The following is a 27032-nucleotide window of genomic DNA, read 5'->3' on the forward strand; positions in this document are numbered from 1 at the left end:
GGTAAGTGAAACTGGCCCAAACAAGTGAATGGTCTATATATTTTGTGTCTTCTGTCCAGAGCAGGGTGTGGCCCCCAGTAAGAACATGAATCCTGAAATTGGTTATCAACAAAATGACCAAATAAGTACCTAACCAGGATAGACTAATCTGTAGGATCCAATACAAAATAAAAACAGAGTGCCTGTGTTCAAAACTTCTTAGTTTCAAAATTAGAGGCAAGCAGGGAGAGTCCTAAAACTGTTCAGATGCCAGAGTGCAGGAAGCAGCTCTGACTAACAAAGCTAAACTATAAACAAAACCATTAGAAGTGTGCAAGGTGGTCTGCCCAGCAAAGATCCAAGGCAACAAGAACTGAGGTGGAGAACTGTAGTAAGCCAGGCCCAAGGTGACCCTGCCTAGACAGAGGCACCCCACCTCACTTAAAGGCTAACAGCTCTCCAGCATCCCTCCCTCCCTCCCTCCCTTGTCCTCTCCCCTCCCTCCATATAAATACCATGGGAGATAAAGGCGCTATTGAGAATGTGACAAAGTGGTAGACTTAAGACTTCAAATGAGAGCACAGGAACCGACCCTACCAGTCTGACAAACAGTGTACGTTAGGAGTATACGGTCCTTTACAGAGGCAGGGAAGCAAAAAGCCTAAGGACAATTCCCCACTGTGCTGCTGCTGTTCTTATACCATAGTAATAATGCCAGAAAATTATCACTGATTTAAAAAAAATTTTTTTTTCAAGTCAAGAGAAACACTTGATTATAACTTAGCAGTCAGAGTATTCTGGACGGCTCTGCTGTGTCCTTTAAGACAACTTGGGACTTGCTTCTAGAAGAGAAAATGGGAAAGAAAAAAAAATTTATTACGTTGAAAAGCAAAGCACCAATAGCTGAGGATAGTTTGTAGGGTTCGGCCAAAATCACCTGTCCATACAAAAAAATGGAGACTACAGCAAGGCTAGGGCTGAGGAATTATGGCTTCCGGCCTGAAGGCACAATTCTCCCTTAACCTACTATGCACAGAGTCTTAATTAAAATCACAAAACAAGAGATTGAACTTCGTTTCTTTTTCCTGAAGAAAAACTATAAACAACTAACCAAAACTCAAAACCAAGTCAAGACTTCCAAGGACTAGAATATCTTAGTGACAAAGGGTCCGCAGGGATTGGGGAAACAAGTGGACAGGCTGATGCTGACCAGAACTGAGTATTCCGTCCACAGGAGTAGTGTGAGCAGTCGGAACAGTGTGGCCAGGCTTAATTCCCAACGCCATGCACTACACCGTGGAGGAAACACGTACAGACCTGGCTAGGAACTAGAGGCTTAAACATCTAGAATCGCTCTTTAAAGGGAAACACAAACAAAAATCCCTCATGCCTTGTGACAACACAGTCACCCAGACAGGTAACAAGGAGTCCGTTTTAATCACGGAAACACAAAAGACAGTTGAGGGAGATGGTGAGAATGTGTTTCTTTATGGATTTGCCAACCTCCCCCAAAGCTGGAAAATAAAGACTAAAATTCTCGAAGCCATCCAGCAATCTGTCTCCATCTGCATACCCAGAGTGCCAGATGAGAAAGATGATATAGATTCTGGAGAGCTTTCTATCCTGCACTCCAAAATGGAGACTCCACGTCAGCTTCCACCAAAAGACCATCACCTAGCACAACATATGAAACTTGAGGAATCTGGACAAAAGGTTTTAGAAAAGGCTGCCTTCTAACGCAACTAAACAGTATTTCAAAAAGGTTTCACTTAGGGGAATACCCTACTGGCACTCAAGTCAATGGACTTTTTGCGTTAAGTTTTGACACTGGGCTACACTTTTTGTTTTTTGGTTTTTTTTAACAGAGTTATTAAGGTTAAGAATAAAATAGAAAGAAAAAGTGTTTTTTAAGGCCCTTTAGTCCTTTCAGAAGGTATTATATCTAGACACTGCTAAGTGCCGCTCTTTGAGGAAGGAATTAAAAGAAAGCACATAACTGGTAGTAATTCCTCCTTTTCCCACAATTTCAGAAAATGTAAAGAGAATATAGAAGATGGAAGGTTTCATCATATTAAATATGCACACAAATTTAAATGACGGTCTGGACAGGTAAAACTTCAGGCTCAGCTCACACCTAGAGGTACGGTGTCTGCGTTCAGGCCCTGGATAACTAGGTAGGCTTTTCCATGAGATGTCTGCTGGTCATTGTCACCTCTGCACCTGCTGGTAAATCCTGTTAGGTTGGTCAGCCTGGCTCCTTCAGTCTCCCTAGTGTGCTCACCAGTCTTGCGCCAAGGCCTCAGAGATTTTGGCCAGGCAAATGTATAACCACAGTACCACAGTGAGCTACCTAAGCCGGGCGAGCTAGCTGAACCCGAAGCCTGCGAAGCAGAGCATCCGCGCTTCGCGCCACTAGCGCGCAGGCAGACCCGGGATGCGACCGCCACCGGCTGCAACCTCGCTCAGCTGCGCCTACCACGCAAAAGGGATCACCACGGCTCCCGCCCCGAGCGCCCACGGCCTCACGCTACCCCGGCACACCGCGTGGCCTCTCCAAGTCTCCAGGCGCCGTCCCAGGTGGGCACCCGCCAGACACCGCCGCCGCCGCGCTCCCGCACGAAGAGCAGCTGCGTGTCCTCCCATAAGGTGGCCGAAGGCGCCACAGGAAGCCGGCGCTGGGGCGGGAAGCCCCCTCCCCCACGCCCCCTCCAATGCACTCACCTGCGTCTGGGCGCAGTTTCCCGGTGGCGCTACACGCCGCGGTGCAGAGTACGTCCACGCCCGTGCACGCGGCTGGCGCCACCGGCCCCGCTCCGCTCCCAGGCCCACTCGGTTCCCACCGCCCCCTGCCGCCCCGTGCCCACAGGAGGGGCGGTGCCGGGTACCCGGTCCCCTGCAGGAACTTCGCGGGCGCTACCTCCACTGCCGCCAGTGGCGTTGTCGCGTGCCCGACCAGCGCTCGGGTGGAGGCAAGCCGGACGCTGCCTAGCGCTGCGGCGGACACCGAGTCCCGGCCCCAGAGTCCTGGCTGGAGCCCACGGAGGGGCGGCCGTCCCCGCCCCCACCCCCACCCACGCCCCCCTACACTTGCCTGCTGCGGCTCGGCTGCAGCTCCCACGGCTCGCGCCGCCGGCCGACAGCACCGCTCAGAGGAGTCACGCTGGCGGCGGCGGGAAGGCGGACTGGAACACGACGGAACCCCGCCCTACCGACCGGCTGCTGCCTCAGTGACGCTGGGGCGCCGCGGTCCCGCCGTTTGTAGCAGGGCGGGGAGGCGGGGCTTGCCTGGCAGCGCGCCAGGAGGCGGGGCCCAGGAGTGCTCGCCACGCCGCCCGCCGGCCCGCGAGTGCCCAGCTCCGCCACCCTCAGGGGCACATGCTCCCTCCAGGCTCCTCCATTGGGCTTCCCGGGGCGGCCGGGGCAAGTTTGCATGCATACTGAGGGATTGGGGCAGTGACCAGTGACCCAGGCACAAACTGGGGTCACTTTGGACATATATGCGTGCGCCAAGTGTAAGTCTAGATATGCACACAAAATACCTGTTTTTTCAAGAAAATGTAAAGGCTTTTTTCCCCTCGCCCAAAGCCCAAAGGTCCTGTCTGTCCCTCGACGGAAAACTAAAAGCTTAGTCCCGCTGCGCCTTTCCACCTCCCTAGACAGAATGGGAGAGCTAAATAAGCCCCGGAGTACCTGTGCGAGGTGCTATACCCTGCTTCAGATGTGAAGTAGGAAATCCTGCACTCGACCCTGCATGCACCTGCCCTGAACCACATCCTCCCAGTGCCCTCACACCAGCCCCGCACAGGCCCTGCTCCGAGGGGGCGTCCGAGTGCTGACCATCCCCAACCTGCTCCCTCACTCAGATAAATCTCTTTTACCCAAAAAAACCTGCGCCTGCTCTGGACCCAGACCCAAGATCTGGAGACAGAGCCGCACACGTTTTTTTACACCTGCTTGGCGGCTTAATTACCAGAGCACCTGTCGTACAGGGTTTTTTTTTTTTTTTTCTATTAATGAAAAGGTTTTGGTTTTAACCCTTCCCTCTAGAAAACTACATTTAAAAACATCACCTGACATACCTACCTGAAATTGCAGGAGGCAGGAGGAAAGAACTGAACAGTGGGCGATCGAGTCGCCGCAAGAACGTGATGGAGGTTACAGCTTCAAGGACATGATGCGGGTTTGATGCAGCAAGGTTCGCTAAGGGCGCCCAGAGATCCCCGCCCCCACGCGACGGGCGGGGAGGGAGGACTCCTCTATCCCAGGGATGAAGGGGGGTGCAAATTTACCCTCTAGTGGGAAGTGAAATCAGGCATAGTAAATTAGGGAAAACAATTATGGTCAAAATGGAGACAGGCCATCCTCAGTTTGGGAGACCCTGGTTAGGGACACCAGAAATAGCTAATTGATTCAACACCAGCATTTCTGTGTCACCTCAAATCAGACTTGGAATTAAATGACCTTAACTGACTTTGTGCGGGTTCCTGGGAAAACTGCTCAGAGAGCGCCTGTGCCTCTTTGACCTCCCTCTAAACAGTTATAATATTCCCATCCCAGGCATGCATTATTGCTAAGAATACCAGTTTTGAAGTGTTGGAGAGAAATGGGCCTACCCAATTTGTTAATCTACACCTGAAACCCTTCCAATGCCCTTCACTTTACTTTCTGAAGATGTCTGCTTGAAGTTAGACCTCTCTCAACAGATACTTTCCAAGTAGGCTAAAGCACATCGGTCTACAATCTTCGTTCTCCCACAGAACTGCAAACGGGTTAGCTCTATAAAAGGAATGCCCAAGCCCGTGGTTAAAAGATGGGGGGGGGGGGACTTCAAGGGTCTGTTAAGATAGGTTCATGGAATGGCAGAGATAACTGGGGGAAACTGCTTTTTAATTAAACTCTTAAATGATGACTTTGAAACATTCAACATTTTTCTTTTTCACAGACTTGTTTGCTCAGTTTTGACAAATCTCTCAGATGTCCCATTTAAGAAGCCATTTTACGAGGATTATCAAACATCCCTGACCTTCCTTTCCCCACAAAACACAAGCTCCCTCTCCTGACCTTTAGAAAGGGATTATCATTTAGGAAGATAAGCTGTTGGGTCACTATTGTCTACCTTGTAACCCCTCCAATTCTCCTTCATTTTAAGCCTATCTTTTTAGGTTGCAATTAATAGTAGGCCCAGAAAAATAAAACATACGCACGTCCTACCCCACTATCTTAGGAATAGCTCTAATAAATAAGGTCGTGGAGAAATGTTGCAGGTTTAGAATCTTAGCCAAATAGAATGTGTGTACATGAGTGGGGGAAGGGGCAGAACCCGTCCATTTAAGGGACGAAGTGCTCGGACATTCATCTCTGTCCATCAGCGTTAGCGTAAACACTAAATGGCTGATTATTTTTCTCACCCTCACCACAATAAAGGCAGACCTGGAGCTGTAGTTAGGAGGTAGAGAAGATAACCAATCTCCACGTCTGTTTTGGTAACAGATACCTGAAAATGGAAAATGGGGAACGCATCCACCCTCCAATCTGCCACAGTTGTACAGCCTTCCTATTAATTCTTTATAGACGTGAAATAGGTGGGCACGTAGCAACGTGCTGGGCATAAATTAAGCAACAATGGCCACGAGAAGTCCTGTCTGCCACAGAGGTACAGGGTGGGCACTGCCACCTTGCCATCCCTACTCCCCCCCCCCCCCATACACACGCCCTAGGCAGAGTCGGGGAAGGGGGGGGGTGGCAGAGCGCTAGCTTTTGGAACCAGCCTGTGGGTGGGGTAGGGAGCTGCGAGAGATGAACAACCCGGGCCAGCTTTGTAGCTTGCCCCCATACTTTGCGTCTCGAGCACCACTCGGCGCTCGCACGCACACATTCGCCCACACCCCCTCGTGCCGATAATTTAAACTTCTCCGAGGCAAAGCCAGCACCTCGGTCCGCCACCACCTCCCCCGCCCTCGCCGCCCGGCGAGCATCCTCCCCCTTTCCCACGTCTACCCGGATTCGCTCTTTCGCAGTAGAAAGCCGGCTGTTTTCCCCTGCACCCGGAGAAATCACAAAAGTTAAAATGAAGCGTGTGCCTGTCTGCCCAGAGTCTCGTCCCCAACCATCTTTCTCCTGGCGTCAGTTTTAACAATAGCTACTCGAGGAAGGGGAGCTGCGAGGAGGGGCTGAGGGCTATACAGCCGACTCAGCTCCCTGGGTAGCTGCGATGCCTCGCGGCTGCCAGTGAGTCTCCCTTTCCCGGAAGGCGGGCTCCGCTGCGTAGGACCAAGGACAGGGCTTGGAATCCACTGCCCAGCGCCCAGCACCGCGAGGCTCCCAAGCAGCTGCCACTTCACACTCACGGCTCCAAGGATCTTATTTACGCTTTTCTGAACAAAGGGAATCTCATATCCGGTATAGGCTCAAAGATTCGGCCCCAAATTGGCAGTCTTCTTTAAAATCTGAATTACAATCATTGGAATCCGTGAATCAGAGTCCTCAATTCTGGCAATGATGAGTTTTGACAGCTTCTAACCTTACCCCAGCCCCAGCCCAGCCCCAGCCCTTAGGCTGTATGTACTTTTTCCAGGCAACTACAACTCGCTGCCTGGTGCAGCATCTAAATTCCATCTGGCAATCCCATCTCCCCGGCACACGCTATCTAGTTAATGCAATTAAGCTGAGGATTTTCCCCACTGGTCTAATCTGCAAGTAAGTCCAGGGCTTCTGATTTCCCCAGTCCTCCGATTCCTTTGCGAAAGTAGAGGCATGCATTCCCCTCCAACATTCAAGTTATCCCTCTCTTCCCACGAAATGAACTTCCAACCTCAACCCCGAAGCTCACTGAACATGTAGCCTCCCATTGTAGCCTGCTGGATCTTGACCACATTTACCACTTAAGTTTCTATCAAGTGACATTTTCGAATATTCAGTACGTTAAGCATGCGTCCACTGTCTTCTAGTCTGGCTCTCAAGAATAAAAAAAATAAAAATAAAAATAAAAAAAAGCAAAGCAGTCGCTTTGAAATGAGGCAAACATGTGCAATTAACTTCACATTCTGTATTCCGCTCACTTACAGGTTTTCTGGGTTTGCCAGCGCATCGCTGCAACTAATGATTAAAGAAACCAAACCGAAACTTACCTTTCTCCCTTAAGGTTTTTGTGTATGTGTATTTTTAAAGTAACGGTGCACTTCTCCCAATAAGGATGAGCAAGAAGCTGCTGGATAGTTCTCTTAAGACAGCACGAAACCTAAACTGTGCTCGGCTTAAAAGAAGCAAATAAAAAGAAATGCTTTCGACCCCAAAGTCCAATGCTAAAAGAAATGATGAAAAAAAATATGAAAGGGGAGGGGAAACTTAAAAAAGAGAGTTTAAAAAGACGGAGAGACTACTCCTATTGCCGTTCAACTAAACAAAAAGGTGCAAGAAAAACAAACCAAGGAACAAAGAAAAGAGACGAAAGAACGTTTTTTCAAAAAGACGATGTCTTTCTCCGTGTTGCTTTTTAGTAGGTCGCTACAGGAGTAAGCTGCTGCATCTCTAAGTGAGAACAGAAATAAGGGGGGAGGACGTCTTAAAAGGGAGGTGGACTGGACCACAGATTTATAGCACCGTATCACCAACCCCTTCTCTGCCTCCGCACTGCCGTGTGTGCAGCTGCTCTGCCAGAGTCCTATCCCGGGCAGCACGCGCGGAAGTATACGCCGAGTTGCGCCACAACGCAACATGCTCATCGCCCCAGGTTTCTGATTGGGCGAGACGCTTCTATTGAGGCCGCCCAGGCGAAGCTCTGCTAGGTGATTGGCTAGGGACTTATGTCACTCTTGAGAGCTCAATGGAGTCCCGTTTCAAGGTAAGTTGTGCCGGGAGGTACACACTTAACACTGGCGGCGAAGGGAAATGCAAGAAGCAAAAAGAGATGGGAGAGAGAGAGAGAGAGCAACGTGGGAGGGAACTGTACTATGAGAGTTTGCGATATTGCACCATCTATTTTCCTCTTAAGTCTTTCTGCTTCCAAAAGATTCGTTTTATTTGCCCTCACGGCTGCATCTTTGGCATGTTTCTTTGTAATAGTAAACTGTCCGGTATGTATGAGTCATCGAGAGCGCCTCTCTTTGATTTGAGAGGGATTTGAACGTACACCCATTACTTGTCCGCATGCCTTTTTTGGTTTGTGTTCCAGTAATCTTTACATCTGTATTAGATATTGGGTAACTGTGTGTATGTTTCTCTATTTTAATATGTCCACCTCTTTCTCTCTCTTTCTCTCTCTCTCTCTCTCTCTCTCTCTCTCTCTCTCCTTTTAGAATAAGAATGAAATAGAAATGGTTTCAACTGAATCTGTACAGTTTGAACTAGCTTTCAATGTATGTCAGGGTTAAAAGGGGGTAGCAAAAACATCGTACTTAACAAAAACAAAAAAACAGGTAATGAATTGAAATAAGGTCCTTCAGTTGGAGGTAAAAAGAGCAGCTACATATAAAATTAAAACAAGCCACTCCTTTGCATTTGCTGGCAATACAGATCTTGAACCTCACAAGGATTGCTGACAGTAAAGATAGTTCAGCCTTTACCAGGTTCTTTTGAGAATTCAAAAGTTTGATCAGTAGACCAAGTGCTGTCTATGTCTTTGCTTTATAGATGAAGATTTCTTTATTCCAACCTCATGTTTGAGTAATATTCAAGAGGCTGAAGTGCAGGTTTATTCATACTTATTTCTTCCGTTAAGTGAAAGTGAGATTACTAAATTTACCTAGATGTATTTACAATGAGAAACAATATCCACCTAACTTAGTTCATTCCCAAGGAATTTTTCAGTTTTGACAGATAGCCTCAACTTCCTAAACAGTACATATATTTCTTACATAATCTCTCTTCTCTCAAAAATTATTTTACTACTATGTTTATTTGCTACTAGTCACTGTCCTTGATAATGTAAGAGAGCAAAGGCAACGGTAGAAATTAAACATTGCAGGAAGATGGAATGTCAGAGGGAAAGAGAAAGATGGTCTGAGAGCAAGTGACTTAGAAGTGGAAAGGAAATTGGTGTTCCTTGAGCGCGTCCTTGAGTTTGATAAATGATTAATGTAAAGAACTGGGGACCTGTTTATCCCCCGTTTAACCTGTGTAACAGTATCTAAGTTATATTATTTTGCATAACAACAACTAGGGTAGGAAAAGTGGGCCTGAATCTATGTGTATAATTACCATTTAGAATTATCATTTTGGAGCTCCCACCTCCTACTTTTTATATAACAATAGCTCCTTGGGGCTTAATTTCAACTTAAAACTATTAACTAGTCTCCAGTGAAACTACAGACAAATTAAGGGAAAAAACAGCAGCTTGAAGAAAAGAAGCCAGGAGACCAAAATATAAGAAAGCCTGCATCCCTGTTTACAATAGAAATATGAATAACAGCAGACTGGGTTTCTTGTCAAATACCTTCAATTCCTCTCACCTACCACCTCTGCATGGAAAAAAATGACAAAACTACACTACTGTTTGATTTATTCATTTATGCATGAGATGAACCATATTTTCTCCTTGTGATCATGTTCACACCCTGATATTGCATTAGTTCCATACATTCATAAAATAGTAGCAGTTTGAAGGGGATTCTTACATTGGTAAAGGCACAAGTACCTTTTTATGGGTGGAAACTAATAAAGACATTACATGGAAAGTAATAAAGCTGTTCATTCGAATGCAAAAATTCCTTAATTCTGTACATTCGGTATAGATGCTTTGTCTCAGTTTGGCAGAAGAGGAAATATTTTCAAAACATTGCTATATTCAACATGTTGTCTTTTCTTTGTAGATAGCACAGATTACCTGGGAAGCTGAAAATATCTTTAAATGGTGGCTTACTCCTTAAATAATACAGATGTTAACTTTTAAAAACCTTTAAATAGATAAGCAACATTTGCTTTTCTGACTTTTAAAAATAAAATGGCAAGTGATATATGGATGCAGATCTCACTGTGAATTTCATACGCCAAACTCGAAACATTAAGGTGCACTGTGCTTCTAGCGATTAATGAAGGCTATGTGCAAACATCCCACCTAAATTAAGCACAAATTTTAATCAACACCTCTTGATTCATAGTTAAGAAAAAGAATTATCCTCAGCACCTAAACTTGCATTAGATAAACAGTCTTTTCATGATCATTCAAATTCTGATTAAGTCATGTTAGGTCTGACATTCTCTTGAAACCTCAGCAGTATTTTGACTTGAGACAGAAAGGGGCGAGAGTTTGGGGAGCTCCCAAAAGCATGGAGAAAAGTTGAGTGTTGATAAAATTGCAAAGTAGTGCTTTTCAAAGCTGAGATTTAAAGACTTCAATTGGCTATATTACTGAAGTTTACTCATAAAAGAACATGTCCCTCCCAGGAATACTTAAAGGCATTGTGGACAGTGTTGTTAAGATAAATAACTCCCTTATACAAGCCCTTCTACAGGAGGAGAAGGGGTGACTTGACCATAATTAAAGTCTCTGCAAACTACTCATAACTTTTTTTTAAAAATAGTGAATAAGGTAGCTCAGATATGTGTGAATTACTATTTAAATTGGCTTGGAAATTTTAAATAGTGTTCCTTTTAAGGGAATTGAAATGCTATTTTTCTGATTGTTTAGCTTTGGGGAGATTTTGTGTTCATCATATTGGAAATATACGATTTAAATCCTGCATACGAGGTGTTGATATTATATAACCTGCCCACTACCTTCTTTACTTTCCCTTCTGAAAGGAGTATATAAGCTTTCTTTTTACAGCTTGAAAAACAGAAAAAGTTATGGATATATTGGACACTTCTGAGAGTTTAGGTCCTGAGAGCACACAGAAGAATGAGTCAGGAATTAGTTGAGTCAGAAATTAGTACCATGGACAGAGACCAGCCTAGCGGACAGAGTAAAGTTTGCAGAGCAAGATTGGCGACGTATTTTCTGTTCCTCCCGTTGAGACTCGGTTTCAAGCTCGTTGGTGAAAGCTTTTACACCACGGATTTGAGGCAGACTCTGTCCTCCATCGAAACAGGTTTGTTTGGAATTAAGCTTCCTTTTGTTATAGCCCGGCCATTGTGACAAGCCCCAGAGTTTGAGCCTGGATGTGTGTCCTCTTCCTCTACTCCACTCCCTTCCCCCACTGCCTGGAGGAGCAACCCTTTCATCAAGGTGTTCTTGCAAAATAAATGCAAATCCCAGTAATCTTGGAAAAGTCTGGCAAGCCTACCTCAGAGTTTTTCATCTTGAAATTTTCCAGTGGGAATAGAAGCAAGAACTCATCCTTGACTACCTTAGTTCTTTTCTGGGATGTTTTCTCTCCCTGGCAATGTCTTTCGCCCTTGAGTACTACCCCAAGACTGTGTTGCAAAGGACCCTTTATATTGCAAACGCTGGAGCAGGAACAGTGTTTAGTGAAGCAGAAAGCAAGACCACAGCCTTTTCTCAACTTAAAATTCATCTACAAAGGGAAAGGCTGCAAAATACAATATACTCAAGGGGAACTCCTCGGGTTTCTGATTTACCTGAAGAGATATGTGAATTGTGAATTATTTCATATTTTTTCCAGTAAATCTTGGGAGATGACTCTACATTGTGACACCCCCCCCCCAACTTGTCTCCCTCTGCCAGGAAAAATTCTTGTATGAGTCACATTCTCCTTTAAGCCCCTTGCTGCGGGTTTCAGACCAAGATCTGTCGCACGTGCCCCTCTGTGTTTCAGCCTGCGATCAAAGATCATTTACGGAAACGCTCCCACGAAAATCCTCAGATTTTCTTCCGTCGTTCACTCTGTTGGAACTTTTAGGAAGATAAACTCGCGTCTCTGGTAGCGGGAAGGGGAACATCCACGTAAACAGGCGAGGGTAAAAGAGAGAGAGAGAGAGAGAGAGAGAGAGAGAGAGAGAGAGAGAGAGAGAGAGAGAGAGAGAGAGAGAAACTAGAGGTGATACAGGGCAAATCAGAGCCTGGTGTCCGTTTCTTTCAGTGATGCTAACAGCCTTCCCTAAGCTTCCTCCTGCAGCCGATACAGCTCATGCAAAATTAATACAAGTAATTAAAAATAGCAGTTTCCAAAGTTAAAGGAAACCATCTGTCTCAGATGGTAGCAATCAGTCTTTTCACCCGCCCCTTTACCCGGACCTGGGAAGAAACGGTTGCTCTGCCTCCGATGCTCAGAGGCTCTTTCTTATATTGAAGATTTATGTTTCCACTTGTGTGCGATCCACATCTAATTTGAAATAATAAAGCCGGGCTGACCAACCAGTCAATCACAGCCATCAACTGTGCCCGGCGAGGGCCCTGCCCCCCAGCTCCCTCAGGTCTCCAACCCCCACCCTCTTCCCACTCCCTCCTTTTTTTCTTTCCTCTCCTTCTCTCTCACACACACTCACATTTTCCCCCCACGTGTGTTCAGATCAACCCTTGCCCCACAGAGCAAGCGACAGCACCGGGGCACAGTGACAAAGGCGGGGGTTGTATCTGAAGACTGAGGCCCGGAGAGACCAAGGCTAGTGAAACAGCTGTCTTATCAGCCTGCTGCAGAGATGGAGATGGCTGGAGAGGTCCTCAACAGATAATCGCTTGAATAGGTTTGCAAAGCGCCAAACTTCACGCTTGATAAGCCCAGCCCAATGTAGAGGGCAGCCCGGATCCTGCTCCATTCTGTTTCATCTGGGCTGTGAATTAAGAAATTGAAATTCAGGTGGCAGAGGCAGCCGGCTGCTGGTAGACTCCGAAGGCAAACTGACATTAAAATGCTTTCGGCAGGCAGAGAGGGGGCGCCTAGAGTGGGATATTGTGGCTTGCTTTTTTTTTTTTTTCTTTTTTCTTTATACCGTGTAGGGGGCGATGGGAAGGAAAAGCCCAACAGGTTTTAAAATCATCTGAGAAAGGATGCGGTGGATAATGGAAAGGGGACTCGGTGTACAGGCATGAAGTTGGTGAGGAAGAGCTTAAGTAACAATTGAAGCCAACCTGATATGAAAGGGGACTCTAGCTCACCGCGGGGAACAGAGAGCAGAGGGACTGGCTACCAAAATAGACTCCCAAGTTTTTCTTCCACAGTGAGCAAAACACATCAACCTAGATACAGGGCTTTCTAAAGCCAGCTGGTAACTTGGCCTTTGGTCTCAACGTGAAAGGGCCTCCTCCCTGCTCCAGAGAAAACCTGCCTCGCTTTTAGAATAGCTTGAGAAGTCATCAACTACAGTAAAGAATCCACTTAGTTATCTGTGGAAATAAAAACAGTTGTATTTGCACCCCTTCCCCTTTACACAGCTCATTACAATAGGATAGTTGGGGGAACTCCATTCCAGGTATATGCAACAGATTCCAGCTTTTCAGAGGGCACACTTTATTTCTACACTCCTCTGCCTGCTTATGAGGTTTGAAACTTATTTGAATAAATGCTACCCCACAATTTAATATGCATAAAGACCAACATAAAAACCCTAATGTATTGTCTTGATTCAATAACAGCCTGGCACTGGACATTGTGCTTTGTGTTTTAAGTGTCTTAACTGTAAGCCCATCGTAGGTGTCCAATTACGATGTCTACAAGAGGGCACATTTCCCACAGTATTTATATTCTGTCATAGACACATTATGTAAAGTCCCTTCAAGCTACAACACATAGCTAATTCCAGATTCAGAAAAAGTCAATCTGCTTTTATTTTGTAAAACCCTCAGATTTATATCAATGCCAGAATACAGATCACTAAAAATATAAAGTATGTTTTAATCACTTTTGAGGTGGAGAAAAACAGGTAAATGTGTTAGGAAAAAATCTTAAGATTTTATTATATGTTTTGGTAATTATTAAACTCTTTTGTTATATGAAAAAGAGTTCTTCTTAACTTTGAGGTGATATGATTCCTGAGTCAGAAGCAAACAAATACGTTAGCAGTCTTGGGATCTCATAGACACTTCTATTGAATGACTATGTACATAATTCCTTTATATCATGTAACACAAAAAAAGACATTTGGATTTTTTTAAAAGCCAAGTCTGTGCATGATTAGTTAAAAGATTTGAAATTTATAGTTATGTAGACAATTCTTTTTCATATTATGTTTTTATATAAACTTATAGAAGTTTACATAATGGCAATGTATACACATGCTAAGAAAAATTATTTTCATAAATTCCTGCATTTCTGCACTATGGTATTAACTTCAATATTCATATGAACAAGATAGTGTCTTATTTGTCACAAAAAGACAATTTTGAATGACCAGATTTAGTGAACATTTAAGCTACTGTTAGTCTTGTTGTTTTTCTTACGCAAATTGAAAATGTACACACAGCAGAGGTTTTAACTATTGTTTATTGATATAAGTAAAACATTTTAGAGATAAGAATTTGCATCAAAGCTAAAAGATGCACTGCAAGTTTGTGAGGTGAGACATTCCAGGAACTTAAATTATTATACATCTTAGAACTAAAAGATAACTTTATCTGTTTTCATTGAATAGAAAAATGTTTTAGTATTGAAATTAGTATGAGAACCATCCCTTTCTCATTTTCCCACTGGTTAATAATAATAGTGTGTGTGTGTGTCTGTGTTGTTGCTGCTGTTGTTTCTGAAGAGCTAGCAATTCGTTATCAGTGATGAAAAGTATCAAAATAGCCAAGGGTATGAAATTTGTTTTTTTAAGGATTTTCTAGAATCAATTCTTTGTAGAAAATAATGCACCACTATGGCTGAGAGTCTTTCTTCACCTCCAGAAGCAGAACTCCCTGAAGCTTTTAAAATACCCAAAAGTTGTAATACTTTAGTTTATAATAACTAATCACGAATCTGTTACCAAAAATATCAGATGGAGCTGTTACAGCTTTCTGGCTATACCATTTATCATACCGTAAGTGCCAACTAAATCAAAATCTATCCTGTTCCTAACTATTTATCTGTCCTCTTTAACAAAAGGCTCATTTCAATTGGATTCAAGCATCTTTTGAGTGGCTATCATGTGCCAGAGTAACAGAACAGGGTTGCAGACTCTCAGTGTCTAATGGAAATCAGATTAAGCTTTTAGGAAACCCTAGGAAAAGAGAAAATTTGAAAATCTAACGAGCTCAGTAAATGTGTTATATAAAACATAGTTACAGGATGCCTGCTTGGGCGTTGCTAGTGCTATTAAGTCTTGAAATGTTTGTGCACTCTAACTTTTTATTATACGATTGTCCACATTTTCTCCTTGAGATAGGAGAACCTATCTCCTCACTAACAGAACCCTTTTAGGAGATAGTTTTACAAACTGTTAAGCGCTTGAGCCATGGCTTCAGCACATGCCAATTTATACTTGACTCTGCCACTATGGAGTCTTACATCCACGTATCACCTTTAAGTCTTGGTTTCCTGATCTCTAAAGCAATGATAGCAAGGATCAATGTCTAGCACTGTGAGGTTAAATATAATCATAAGCATAGAACAATCAAAATTCCTGCATGGGCGAAGTCGTCAATACATAGTAACTACAACCATGGCACATTTATTTTCATAAAGCCAGAATTAGAATCCCTACCTTCCATGTGGTCATTAGTGTCTTACCTGATATATTTTATGATAAATATCTTCTCATATTTCTAATTGTAACCAAGTTTTAAAGGCTCCAGAAGACATAAAAATCTTCTGTCTGCCCTGTTAGGTGACTCCAATATATTTCCCAATACAATTTCATGATTCACCCATAAAAAGTTGTGGATCTTCAAAAAGGAACTGAGTCTGAGATCCCATTTGACTGATATAATAATAAAAACACCTTAGATTTTTATAGTATCTTTTATTAAAAAAAAAAAAAAAGCTCAATGCACTTTTACATATTTATCATGATAACCCCTGGAGGTGAGAGGGAAATAAATTATGTCTCATTTTCAGGAGCACTGCAGAGGCATGAGAAATTTAGGTAACATTTCTAAGGTTAATAGAAACAGATTTCAGGTTTCCCGAATGCTGATCTTTCTGCAGTTTGTTCTCTCTTTGGCATTAATTATGGCCATTGTTACTTTAGTTAGGCTCACATGTTAGTGTTTGGCATTCAGTATAGCTTATAATTCAGTTAATTACTTGATGGAATCACATTTAATCAAATATACACCACTGAAGTTTAGCCAAATTAAAATATTTTGATTTAATGTGGAAACACTTGATTATTCAATTATATACACATATATATATGCTTATATGATCTATGCTTAGTTTATATTTTGTTAATTTCAAAACATGATTTTAAAAGTTAATAGTTATTTATGGCATGGAAAGAAATTGGATCCAATGCCCTTGTCCTAGCCTGTCTCTAGACTCTCTCTCATTCCACGTGTATTTTTATATGCTGTTATATTTTTTCCATTTACAGGGACTAATAGGACTTTTACTCTTGTATACGATTTCTTAGGTTGCCTGTGCTTTTAAAATATATCAAATAAATATCCAAAGGAATATAAAGGCAGACTGTATAAGGAGCTTTTAATAATAAGGTTTTGTTTGTTTGTTTTGAATAAAACAAAGTGAAGAGTTAATATCAAGTTGATACCGTAAACCAGACTGTCAGAAGGACAATAAAACTGGCTTAGGGTTCACGGCTTCTCAGATCCCTTCCAGCGTACGTTGCTATGGATTGATAAAGATACAGCTACAGATGTGGACTTTGAGTCATTAATTAGAAGGCAGCAAAATTTTGCAGCCTGATAATAAGAATAGATGTAAATGTCTGTCTGCAGGTCTTACTTCACTCTCGGTCACAGTGGAGAGCAGAGGCAGCACTTGAACTTTCCCCTTTGGTGGGTATCTGCTTCAGTCTAACTTGTTAAGACTGACCCACTCAAGGCCAAGCCTAGTCATGCAACTGCCTGACTTCCCAGTGGTGTAGTTAGCACAAGGAAGAAACGTTTATGCATATATACACAGAGTAACCAATGCTCTTGCTTACTGCTCTTTCGTACCAATTCTTCTTAAAGATTCACGTGGCTCTGATTAGATCAAAAATCTGCTTTTTTTGAACAAGCAACATTTTGGGGCCGAGGATACTGTCGCAATAAAAGTCAAGTCTCATTCCTTTGGTTACTGTCATCCTGACATCAGAATTTAGAGAACATGGTTGTTTAGAATGTCAAATTTTATAAACATAGGTTGGAAATTATAACATAAATGTATGATGTACAGACTGTTTAAGGTTTCTGAGTAACAAATAGATGTTTCCTTGAATTATTTTGACATAATTTACCATGAGTTTTTTTTTTTCTCTTGCTGATATTTCTGGATTCCTTGTACAGACAATAAAAAAGAAAAGCCTTTCTTTTATGTCAGAGCTCATTATTTAACTCATAGAGCACTGGTGTTTTCTGGAATACTAATATTTTCTAGATGCAGAAGGAATACTAACAGAGGCATGTCTCTGTTTTAATCATATCAAAAGGATTCATGAAAGTTTGAGTCTCTTTATAAGGTCTATATAAAGAGGACAGCATTCATAGACATCACAAGTGTTCATGGTTTAATTTGAAGAATCTTTATACAAATCTACCATATATGTGCAGGGGATGGGGAGTGTCGCTCAGGACAACTGGAAGATGTTTCCGAGGTAACAATGAAAGCACTGTGGTGAAGACCAGGCTACTACCTACAGTGTTTGCAAAGGGCTGGAAGGCACAGCTGTCGGGTTGTTATAATATGCCTACATTAAATGCTCGCTATGAAATTCACCTGGGGGAATACAGATACAAAAGGACCCAGACAAGTTAGATGCCATGAGTACAGCAACTTTGGGAAGTGCAGAATAGGAAGGGAAGGAAGGAGACCCACCCACGGCCTACATTAAGGGTCATCTGAAATTCAGAACTCCTTGGAATGAAGAGGCAGGATGAGAGAAGGACAGAGAGCAAGTAAAGACTGACAGGTATGGAAGACGGGTGCATAGCACTCCTAAGAACCTGTGTTCTGATGGTCACGATAAGCCTACCGGGAAAGTGACAGGACTCTGAATCAAGAACGTGTTTGCAAGAAGGAGCCAAAGGTAGCTGTATGAAAGAGAAACAGAGCTGCAGCCTGTGTGGCTGGCGACAAGCTCCACTTTGGATATCCTTAAGAAACCTATGTGCCCGTGGAGGTCATTAAAAACTCGGCTATAAAAACACAGATTATGGTGTTTACCAAAAACTCCTGGACTTGGAAAAAGGAAACCGGAGTATTAGCATTGTTTTTCCTACTATCCTTTTCCCTTCAGCAAGGCCTTCCATTTAAACCCCATGATTCCCATACTAACTTAGCAATAGTGAGTGGCAATGATAACATGAGCTATGTGTGAGTGCTAGGTGGCTGCAGCTGAAGACATTGAGGAAGTTGAGCAGTTTGTCAAAGATACACAAGTAGAAACAGAAACTCTGTCTCTAGAACCTAAGTCCTTTTGTGCTGTTAAATACAATACCCCTACTTTACATTTACATGAAATTCAACATCTTTAACGATAGCACAAATTACAGGTGACATAACACTTGAAAGAGAGCAAATTATAAAAGGAGTGGGTAATATTAAATTAACATGAACAGACAAAAGCTATTTTATACCAAAAGTAATTATACTCATATGTCTTAGATTCATGACAATTTGTTGATTGCTGACAAATGGAAAGAAACAAAATTGATAACTGCTTTTTAAAAGTGAGTCAGAGAAATTACTAGAATTTTTAAAACTATAAGCTGTCCTGAGATGTTCTGGACCTTAGGTGATATTGTTTTGAAATCTAAGGAATGCTTGGGGGTTTTGTTTGTTTTTGTTTGTTTTAATTTTAAAGAGTCTTCTCCCTAACTTATAAAGCCATTGAAAGGATGGTATATATCTATTGCTTAATTATATGTGAGGATTTTCTTGAAATACTAACCTTATTACATTTTATACAGTATAATATTTTTTAAAAAAGAGCTAATTTGAACAAGCGGTACTGGATTTACGGTTAATTTTTTCATTATATTTTCTGAATTGTCGTGCTGGGAAAAATTCTAAGTAGGCATTATCTTCTACAGAGCAGACAAACAGATAGCTTGGGGTTTTGACAGGAAAAAAATGAAAAAGGCAACTTCTCAAGCTCCTGCCCTCATGGCCACCAGGTGGGGGCAGCTGCTATATATGGAGTGGTCAGGAACAGTAAAGTCCTTTAGGACTTTGATTCTGAGAGACATCAGACCTGCAGCTCTGAGCTTTAGACTTAAAATAACATTTATTGACAAAAACAATGTTTCACTCTAATGCAGATGAGAAGCAAATATGACAGAGAAATATAACCACAGTATATGAAAGTGTTCTCCTAGTTTTCTGCAGACTACATCATGTATAATTATCCTGGCCAGTTAGAATTTACCGGCACTAACTGGAGAAAGAAAACAGATTTCCTTCACTTACTGTCTATCTAAATTATGACCAAGGGAAATATCTTTCCTCATTAATTAATCATTTCTTCTATCCATTATACACTCTCCTACCATAGGTAAATAATATTATAAAACAAACCTTTACTGACCAGAAAAAAATCTATAGAATGACTTGCTTATTTTTCTATAGCGTATAAGTAAATGAAAATCTTATTACCCTAAATAATTATGAGATTGAACAGAGACTGGCTTGCTGACAGGTACCATTTAGTGAATTGCTATTTCAATGCCCTTAAACAGTCACCTAAGTTAATTCAATTTTCATACTGTTTAAATTTTTTTTGTCTTTAAAATCACTCTTCAAAGAAAGAAAAAGTGGCTCACAGCCTGTCTCTGTGGGATGACGCAGTATCTCTGACACAATCTCTGCTTTATCTCTTATTTCATTGCACTATTTAGAAGTATTCTAAAACCATGGCAGGGTTCTGAACAAAAGCCACAAAAGCATCTTTAAGGAAGGTCAACTAATATTGTTCAGCCTGGGGAAAATAATATCAAGAAACAATTCCTAATTAGCAAAAACAATTTTTGTAATATGATGTATTCTAAGGTTACCGTACTGTTTTATAAACTACATCTATATTGATTTTAAAATATAAATTATAAGTCTTTTTTAAATGGTGTTTGTCATAACAGAGGATGGGAAGTGCCCTGGCCTGGCCTTCATTCATACACTCATTTCGTAAAGCACAGACTTGAATAATTTTCAACCAAACAGGACTGCAGCAATCAATTCTCATCCAATTTATTGGGCATGAGTTAAAGCCAATTAAAAAACCATTTTTGGTGCAATTCAAGGGGAAAAAAATGTATAAACTCATGAAAAACAAATTTCAGTCCTAGACATGAGTCATCACTCTTTAAAATACTGGTGTCATCCCAAAATCAGAAAATAAAGTAGGAAGATCCTGATGTTGTGCAGGCCACTCTGGAAACTGCATCGCAATGATTGTTAGAGAATTGTTACTATTTTAATGAGGAATTGACCTGGAAGAAAGCTCACCCACTTCCAGCCTTGCCTCCTATCTGAGTAAAGTCTACAGTGAAATTACAGCAGGTTCTCGAATTTGTGAATTAAGAGCTGAGATAAGAAGTGACCTTTATACAAAGAAAGCAAAACACTTTGAGTATAATTTTAAGGCAACTTTTACCTATTAGACCTGGCCATCTTTCACATGAATACAGTGGCTTTCTTCTAAGGCTATAAAACAAGGCAATCCTATAGGATCTGGATAGTTTTAGGATAATCAAAGCACCAAAATTGAAGCTCCTGGGTGTGAAATTGCAGCTATAAAACAGAAGGATGCATTTTCCATCTGTATATTAAACGGACTTTTCAAGTTCAGGGTTGTGGCGATTAAGTGCTCAAGCAGACCTGAATCCTGGTCCTGCATTTCCCAAGTTCTTGCTTTATGACCCAAGGTACCTAAACGTTCTAAGCCTCAGCTTAGTTCATTAGTAAAATGGGTACTGAAAATAAGAGTCACCGTTTTAGACATGGAGTGAACATACCAAATGAAAAAAGTCCTTGTTCCCTTGCCAGATATGGTGGCACATGCCTTTAATCCCAGCACTTGGGAGGCAGAGGTAAGTAGATCTCTGAGTTGGGGGACAGACTGGTCGATGGAGCAAGTTCCAGGATAGCCAGGGCTACATGGAGAAACTCTGTCTCAATAAATAAAGGAAGGAGGGAAGGGAAGGGGGGGGAGGGGAGGGGAGGGGAGGGGTGGGGAGGGAGGGGGAGGGGAGGGGAGGGGAGGGAGGGGGAGGGAGGAGAGAGGGGAAGAGAAGGGAAGGGGAAAAAAATTGTATGAATGTGCCTAACAAGGCATCTCCCAGGTCTGTGCATCTATGCCTCTTGCTACCTGAGGAGGGTTTTTTCTTGGTCCTGATCTTGATGCTAGGAGACTCCACTGAGTAATTGTGAGGTGAGTTCTAAGCACGCCTGCTTATTTAAAGAGAAAGAAAGAAGGAAGGAAGGAAGGAAGGAAGGAAGGAAGGAAGGAAGGAAGGAAGGAAGGAAGGAAGGAAGGAAGGAAGGAAGAGACAGGGAGAGATATGAAATGAGAGGGGAGGGGAAGGGAGAGGTGGGGAGGGGAGAGAACAGGAGAGGAGATAGGAGATGGGAGGAGAGGAGAAGACAGAAGAGGAGAAGATCAAAGAGGAGAGGAGAGGAGAGAGGAGAGGAGGGGAGAGGGAAAAAAACTTCATAAAAATCTGATTTAACATTGGTTCAGAGGGGAAAAACCACAGAATTTTAAAAAATCAATACAGATTTCAACTCCTTGGTCCCTTATTACGGAGATTGTAAACTGTTGCTTGAACAATTTTGGCTCTGCTCACTCTATGACACTATTAACAATGCTGGAAGATATTTAATTGGTATATACTAAGGTCTTATTTATATCATATGACTGCATGAAATAAGCAGTCATACTATTTCCTGCTAGTAAAGTGAACAGATATGAGAGATAACCCCAGGAAATTACTGAACCATTCCTGAAAAAGATATATTTTAGTGTCAGCTATGTTTGTAGCTTTACTTTAATTTAATAAACATAAGCAGATGAGTCAACACTACCAAATTATTTTTTTTCAGAGTCATATTTTTCTGTTCAGTTAGTTTATTTAGTTCATTTAGCACTGTTTTACCTCAAGATAAGTAAGTGGTCTTCTGGATGCAGAGTAAAGGTGCCTTTTAGTTAAGAAAAGCAACCAATGAAGAAATACACACACACACACACACACACACACACACACACACACACACACACAGAGAGAGAGAGAGAGAGAGAGAGAGAGAGAGAGAGAGAGAGAGACAGAGAGTATGCTAGCCTGACATGAATTTTCTATCAGTAACTTTTGACTTACAGTGACTTTTTATTAAACACAGCAAGACTATCCTTAACACTTTTTTCGTAGTTTAAAATGTATTAGCAACTTGCCTGTCACCTTAGAAGAAATGGAAATATTTCCCTAGTAGATTTTGAGCTTTAACAATGTTAACAAAGGTGGAAACAGCCTAAAGGTAACAAAGGATACTCAGACCCTAAAGGTTAATGGCAAGGCAGAAAGGAAGTGAGAAGTCCTTCCATTGTTGTCAGGGCTGGTTTGGGTACAGCTGGAGCACTCTCGGATTCAAGCCTTTTAAAGCAGACCTACACGTAGGAATTCAGGAAAATTCCATGGCAGTCACACTCCCAAACAGTTTTTAATTCAAAATTTGCAGGGAACAAGCCATTGATATACTATCCCTGGATTTAAGAATTCAAATTGCATAGATTGCCTAGGAGCTCACTGTGAAAATATTCATTCCCTGAGGGCAATCTACCTTCAGGCTTTAAGAATGACTCTGCAGTCTAGAAATAATTTAGCATCATGCATTGACAAGCCATTGTAGATCAAGGAGATGCTGATTAAGCTGTAGATGAGAGGGGCTGATAGGCCCATATTCCAGTTCCTACATATGAAATGAAATAGTTTCTGTGTTACCAGCAATGAGTTATTTTCTCACAGATGGATGCTTTGAACAGCTCTATGTACACCAGCCAAGTGTGGTTAGAAACGTTATCCAGTGCAACCCAACCCCTAGGCCACCCTAGGTCTGGAGAGCAGATAACTTATAGCCACTGTGCCTCCCTACTGAGAGGACTGCCCTCCCTGGATGACAGCCTTTTCTAACCTATTATCAGATCTGGAATCATAAGAATTCTGTGCAAGATTCTTGATGTCAGGCTCAGGACTTGTCATCCTCTTAGAATCTGTCAATTTGTTTTTTTGTTTTTTTTTTTTTTTTACACATCATATAGGATATTTTCCTATTTCTTAGAATGACTTTTAGGGCCCTTTTTTACTGGGTAGTAGATAGATAACTTCATTTTGAACATATTCGGAGATGAGCAAGTGAAAGATTATTTCAGAAAAGCTGTGGTTGCAGTACTCTTTCATGTATCCACTAGAGGACTCCTCTCACTCTCTGTGGCCTCTGGCATTTGGTGCTTAACTAACTCTTGAGTTGAGCCACTGGCTACATATCAACGTTAGAACGAAAACATTCCCCCTACTTTTAACACCTCCTGCTAGTTCAATAAAGCCATGTTTAAATAACTGAACTGGCTTCAATGAACTGTACTTGCCATCTTTTTCCTGCGTCTTAGCTAGATAAAATGGAGATAATTATGAAGTGGATGAGCAGGTTTAATGAAAGCCAGTTTCTTTGGGTACACTCCTGAAGCAGCAATCATCATCTGTTTGGCTTTTGAAGAGCAACAATTATAATCACTTAAACCCCCAAGGGGAACAAAAATAGAATTTACATTAGCATATAAAATATACAGCTGGATTGGGCAAGCCTACAAAATTCTGGGGAAATCGGTCCTACTCTGAATGCTATTCAAGCTCACAAGTAAAATGAGTTTGAGAGTATTTTTCCATACTTCCTTCCTATAAAATAATACATGTAACAATGATGAGAGGCAAGAATATTTTACATACTTCCTTCCTATAAAATAATACATGTAACAATGATGAGAGGGGTTTCCTAAAAAGGAACACGGGGAAATACATTTAAAAAAAAATGGTTGCCAGGAGAGAATGCCAGAAGGAAGGGCTACAATGTGTTAGGAGAGGCTCAGAGAGCAACTGTGAGATGTTATACGCATAAAGTCCAAGTTTCCACAGTATAAAGCTACACACATCTGCGAGCTTCAGAAAGAAGCAGGATAGTTTGAACTTGACCAACAGTGAAAATTAATCCCAAGGAAGGTAACTTTCACATTAGCATCACCTCCTTTTCATCAGGTAGATATGCAATAATACAAAGAAACCGAAACTGGTTTAAAGCATTTCTTTAGATCAATCGCTCTCACATACCCTCTTTATTACATCCCCTGTTACAGAGCCCTGTTCACAGACAATCTCCCTCAGCACTTCCGTTATTTAATTACTTTCGCTTGTGAGTCTCGTGTACAGTTTGCAAGATCTATTTTTTTTTTTGCTTGAGCATAGAAGAATAAAAATGGAGCTTTGCTGAATCCATTATGCCACCAGCAACAAAACACTAACATAATCAATATATTAAAGGCTTTCCTGGCTGTGCACATTTGTCAAAGGCAGTGTGTCTGAGGAATTACACTAATGAATCTTGGAACAGTCAACATCCGATGCAGGAAGCTTGCTCTCCCTCATATGTGCATAACTATGTAACGACAAGAGAAATGTATACTACTGTCTTTCTGAACATCATTTGAAAATCCATTAGTCTACTTTTTTTAGTGGAAAGAAAACACAAAGTCCATGGTGCAAAACTGAGATGCCTCCAGAAATGCCTAGGTAATACCAAGTATAGGTATATTCGTGGGACCACCCTCTACCTCCCGAAAGGAAATTGGTACCTAACTTCTGATGATGTTAGCCTCATTGCATATAAACATTAGGCCACATATCTACCTTAGAGATGGAATGCCCACTGCTTGACAAAATTGCCCCATTTTCCAATGGGACATTCCCATGGAGGCTGTAGCATTGCCCATAACTAAACAACATGCCTTGATTTTTGTAGAGCTAAGTCTTTCATTCATTTGTATTCTCAGATACAGTGGCCTCCAATGTAGCCTCAACATATATATATATATATAAAAAAATCAATGCCACAAAATCAGGTTCAGTGCTGATAGATTAAGCCCTGAGGTGTTCGTAATGCAAGCCTAAATGTCTACAGCAATCTTAGCTCTCATTATCTTTACCAAAGGATAACGTTAATTTTTAAGATTTTATTAAACATTTATAATATTAATCAGTCCTTTAAATGACTTTTTCTGGAAACATTAAAAAAGCTAGATTCTTCCTTCTTAATGGAAATGATCTCCAGTCGTATTAACTTTATAATCTCTATCTCAAGGCATGCACACCACTGCTGCTTCCTTTATTAGCCTTCACAGTGGCCTTCAAGAGTGGTGGTATCTAGTTTGCATTATTTCATGAGTTCCTGGTAGCACATTCATAGTCTCAGAGGTATTGAAAATCCACAACATGTAACTCACCTAAGACAATGTGTAATGGCTTCCTCTTCAAAAAAGTTATAGCGATAGCTTAAGTGCAGAACTGAAGGACCTAAGGGGGAACTTTAAGTAAGGTGCTCCTGGCTTTTCTTCTCCTAACTTTAAAGACATTGAATATTTTTCCCACTCTTGATTTCAGGGCATTATAACTTTGGATGAAGTTATGAGAATGCAGTAGAGGAGAGGTTAAGAAGAAGATGTCCCATAGACTTGCTCTAAAACAGTCTCAGTCTTTCGTTAGTACTAAGTACAATAAATGGTCTTATTATTTAATAAAACTAATTTTCATGATACCTATTTTCCCTTATGTTTAAAGTTGAAAAAAGCTTTAATAACTCAATTTTTCTCTTTTATAATATATTTCTATAACCACAGCCTTTTATATGCACAGCTATAGGTATTTATTATTTATAGGGACAGATTATTTTTTTTAATTTTGATGAATATGATAGACAAAAAATATGCCTAGTCACAGAGTTTTTATTTTAGTACATAATACAAATTTCCAAATTATGGATATAATAGAAAAATCATGAATACATTTTAAGATTTAAAACAGAAAAAAAATGTATTGAGGGCTTTGTTTTTATTTTCTTGTTGTTTTGCCTTTGTGGGGTTTTTGTTTTTGTTGTTTCACTGTTTTTGTTTGTTTGTTTGTTATCTATTCACAAACAATCAAATTTAATTTTGGGGGCTAAAATTTGACCAGTCTTTCAAGATACATGTTCCAGGGCCAATAGAACTGAATCCTAAATATTATACATAGTCAAGCCTCTGTTCATCACAGAGGACCCTGGGGTGCACTGAGGCAGAGTCAAACATGCACAGTTGTAGCTCAGGCTGGTTTGAAATCCAGCATGTTGGGATAAAATTTATCATCTTTTACTGTTTAAAAAGAAACTATTAACTAGGGTTTCATTTGAAAAATTTTAACATTTTATGCAATTTTCTGCTTTGATGATTCTCTTAGTTCACCAAATAATGACAGTTTATAAAACGGGGGATGCTGAGTCACTGAATAGCTGAGGTAGAGACCAACAATGTCAAGGTGAATGCTTAGTTTAGGAAGTCTGGCAGAGGAAAGATAGTCATTGATCTACTATTTATAAAATCATATAGGATCATAATTTAATTTTCAAGTCTTAAAATAAAAATTACATCCTGTTTAAGTTGCTAGCAAAACAAAATATTTAGTTTTCAGTTTAAGGAAAATTAAGTTTTCAGTTATATTTTCCTTTTATTTAAATAGAAATTTTGGGAATTTATTTAAAAATATTTTGCTATTATAGATGAGCTAATATTCTCATGCTTTGGTTTGGTTTGGTTTGACTTGTTTTGATGGTGGACAGAGGATACAACAAGTTCTCCATAATTAATATCCCAGAGAAGAACCCACCAATAAAACCAAGTTTCTGCATCTAAAGCCAACTGAAGAATGTTGTTGAAAAATATTTTTTGCAAAAAATATTCTTCTCATATAAACTACAAAAGTTATTGGAGATTATGCCATTTTTATTTAAGAATTTTTTAAGTCTAGTAGACTATTTCATATTTTTCTGTTTGAGTCACAGTTTGTTTCATTT

The 27032-nt window shown here is 41.1% G+C and overlaps 1 protein-coding gene and 1 non-coding gene across 40 annotated transcripts in view; both read right to left on the reverse strand.

Annotated features, from left to right (window-relative positions):
* Window positions 1–27032, reverse strand: part of Elavl2 (ELAV like RNA binding protein 1) — a 188576-nt gene that overhangs the window by 157297 nt on the left and 4247 nt on the right. For 4 of the 39 annotated variants that reach the window (XM_030253243.1, XM_030253239.1, XM_006502790.3 and 1 more), the window contains exon 1: window positions 7107–7662. The exons of 7 other annotated variants lie outside the window; for them this stretch is intronic. Coding sequence is in view for 6 of the 32 variants with exons in the window: in XM_017319991.2 (XP_017175480.1) it covers window positions 3071–3474 (404 nt within the window). In the remaining 26 variants the exon portion in view is untranslated. Of the gene's footprint in view, window positions 1–2510; window positions 2652–2700; window positions 3961–4062; window positions 5673–5976; window positions 6517–7106; window positions 7699–27032 lie in introns of those variants that run through there. 28 more of the 39 variants (XR_003954881.1, XM_030253246.1, XM_030253231.1 and 25 more) reach the window with 18 other exon arrangements.
* Window positions 4455–4534, reverse strand: Mir6402 (microRNA 6402). Its single transcript, NR_105828.1, has one exon. It is a non-coding gene; the product is annotated as a microRNA 6402 (primary transcript).

This window comes from Mus musculus, chromosome 4 (genome assembly GCF_000001635.26).
Source record: "Mus musculus strain C57BL/6J chromosome 4, GRCm38.p6 C57BL/6J".
NCBI classification, from domain to species: Eukaryota; Metazoa; Chordata; class Mammalia; order Rodentia; family Muridae; genus Mus; species Mus musculus.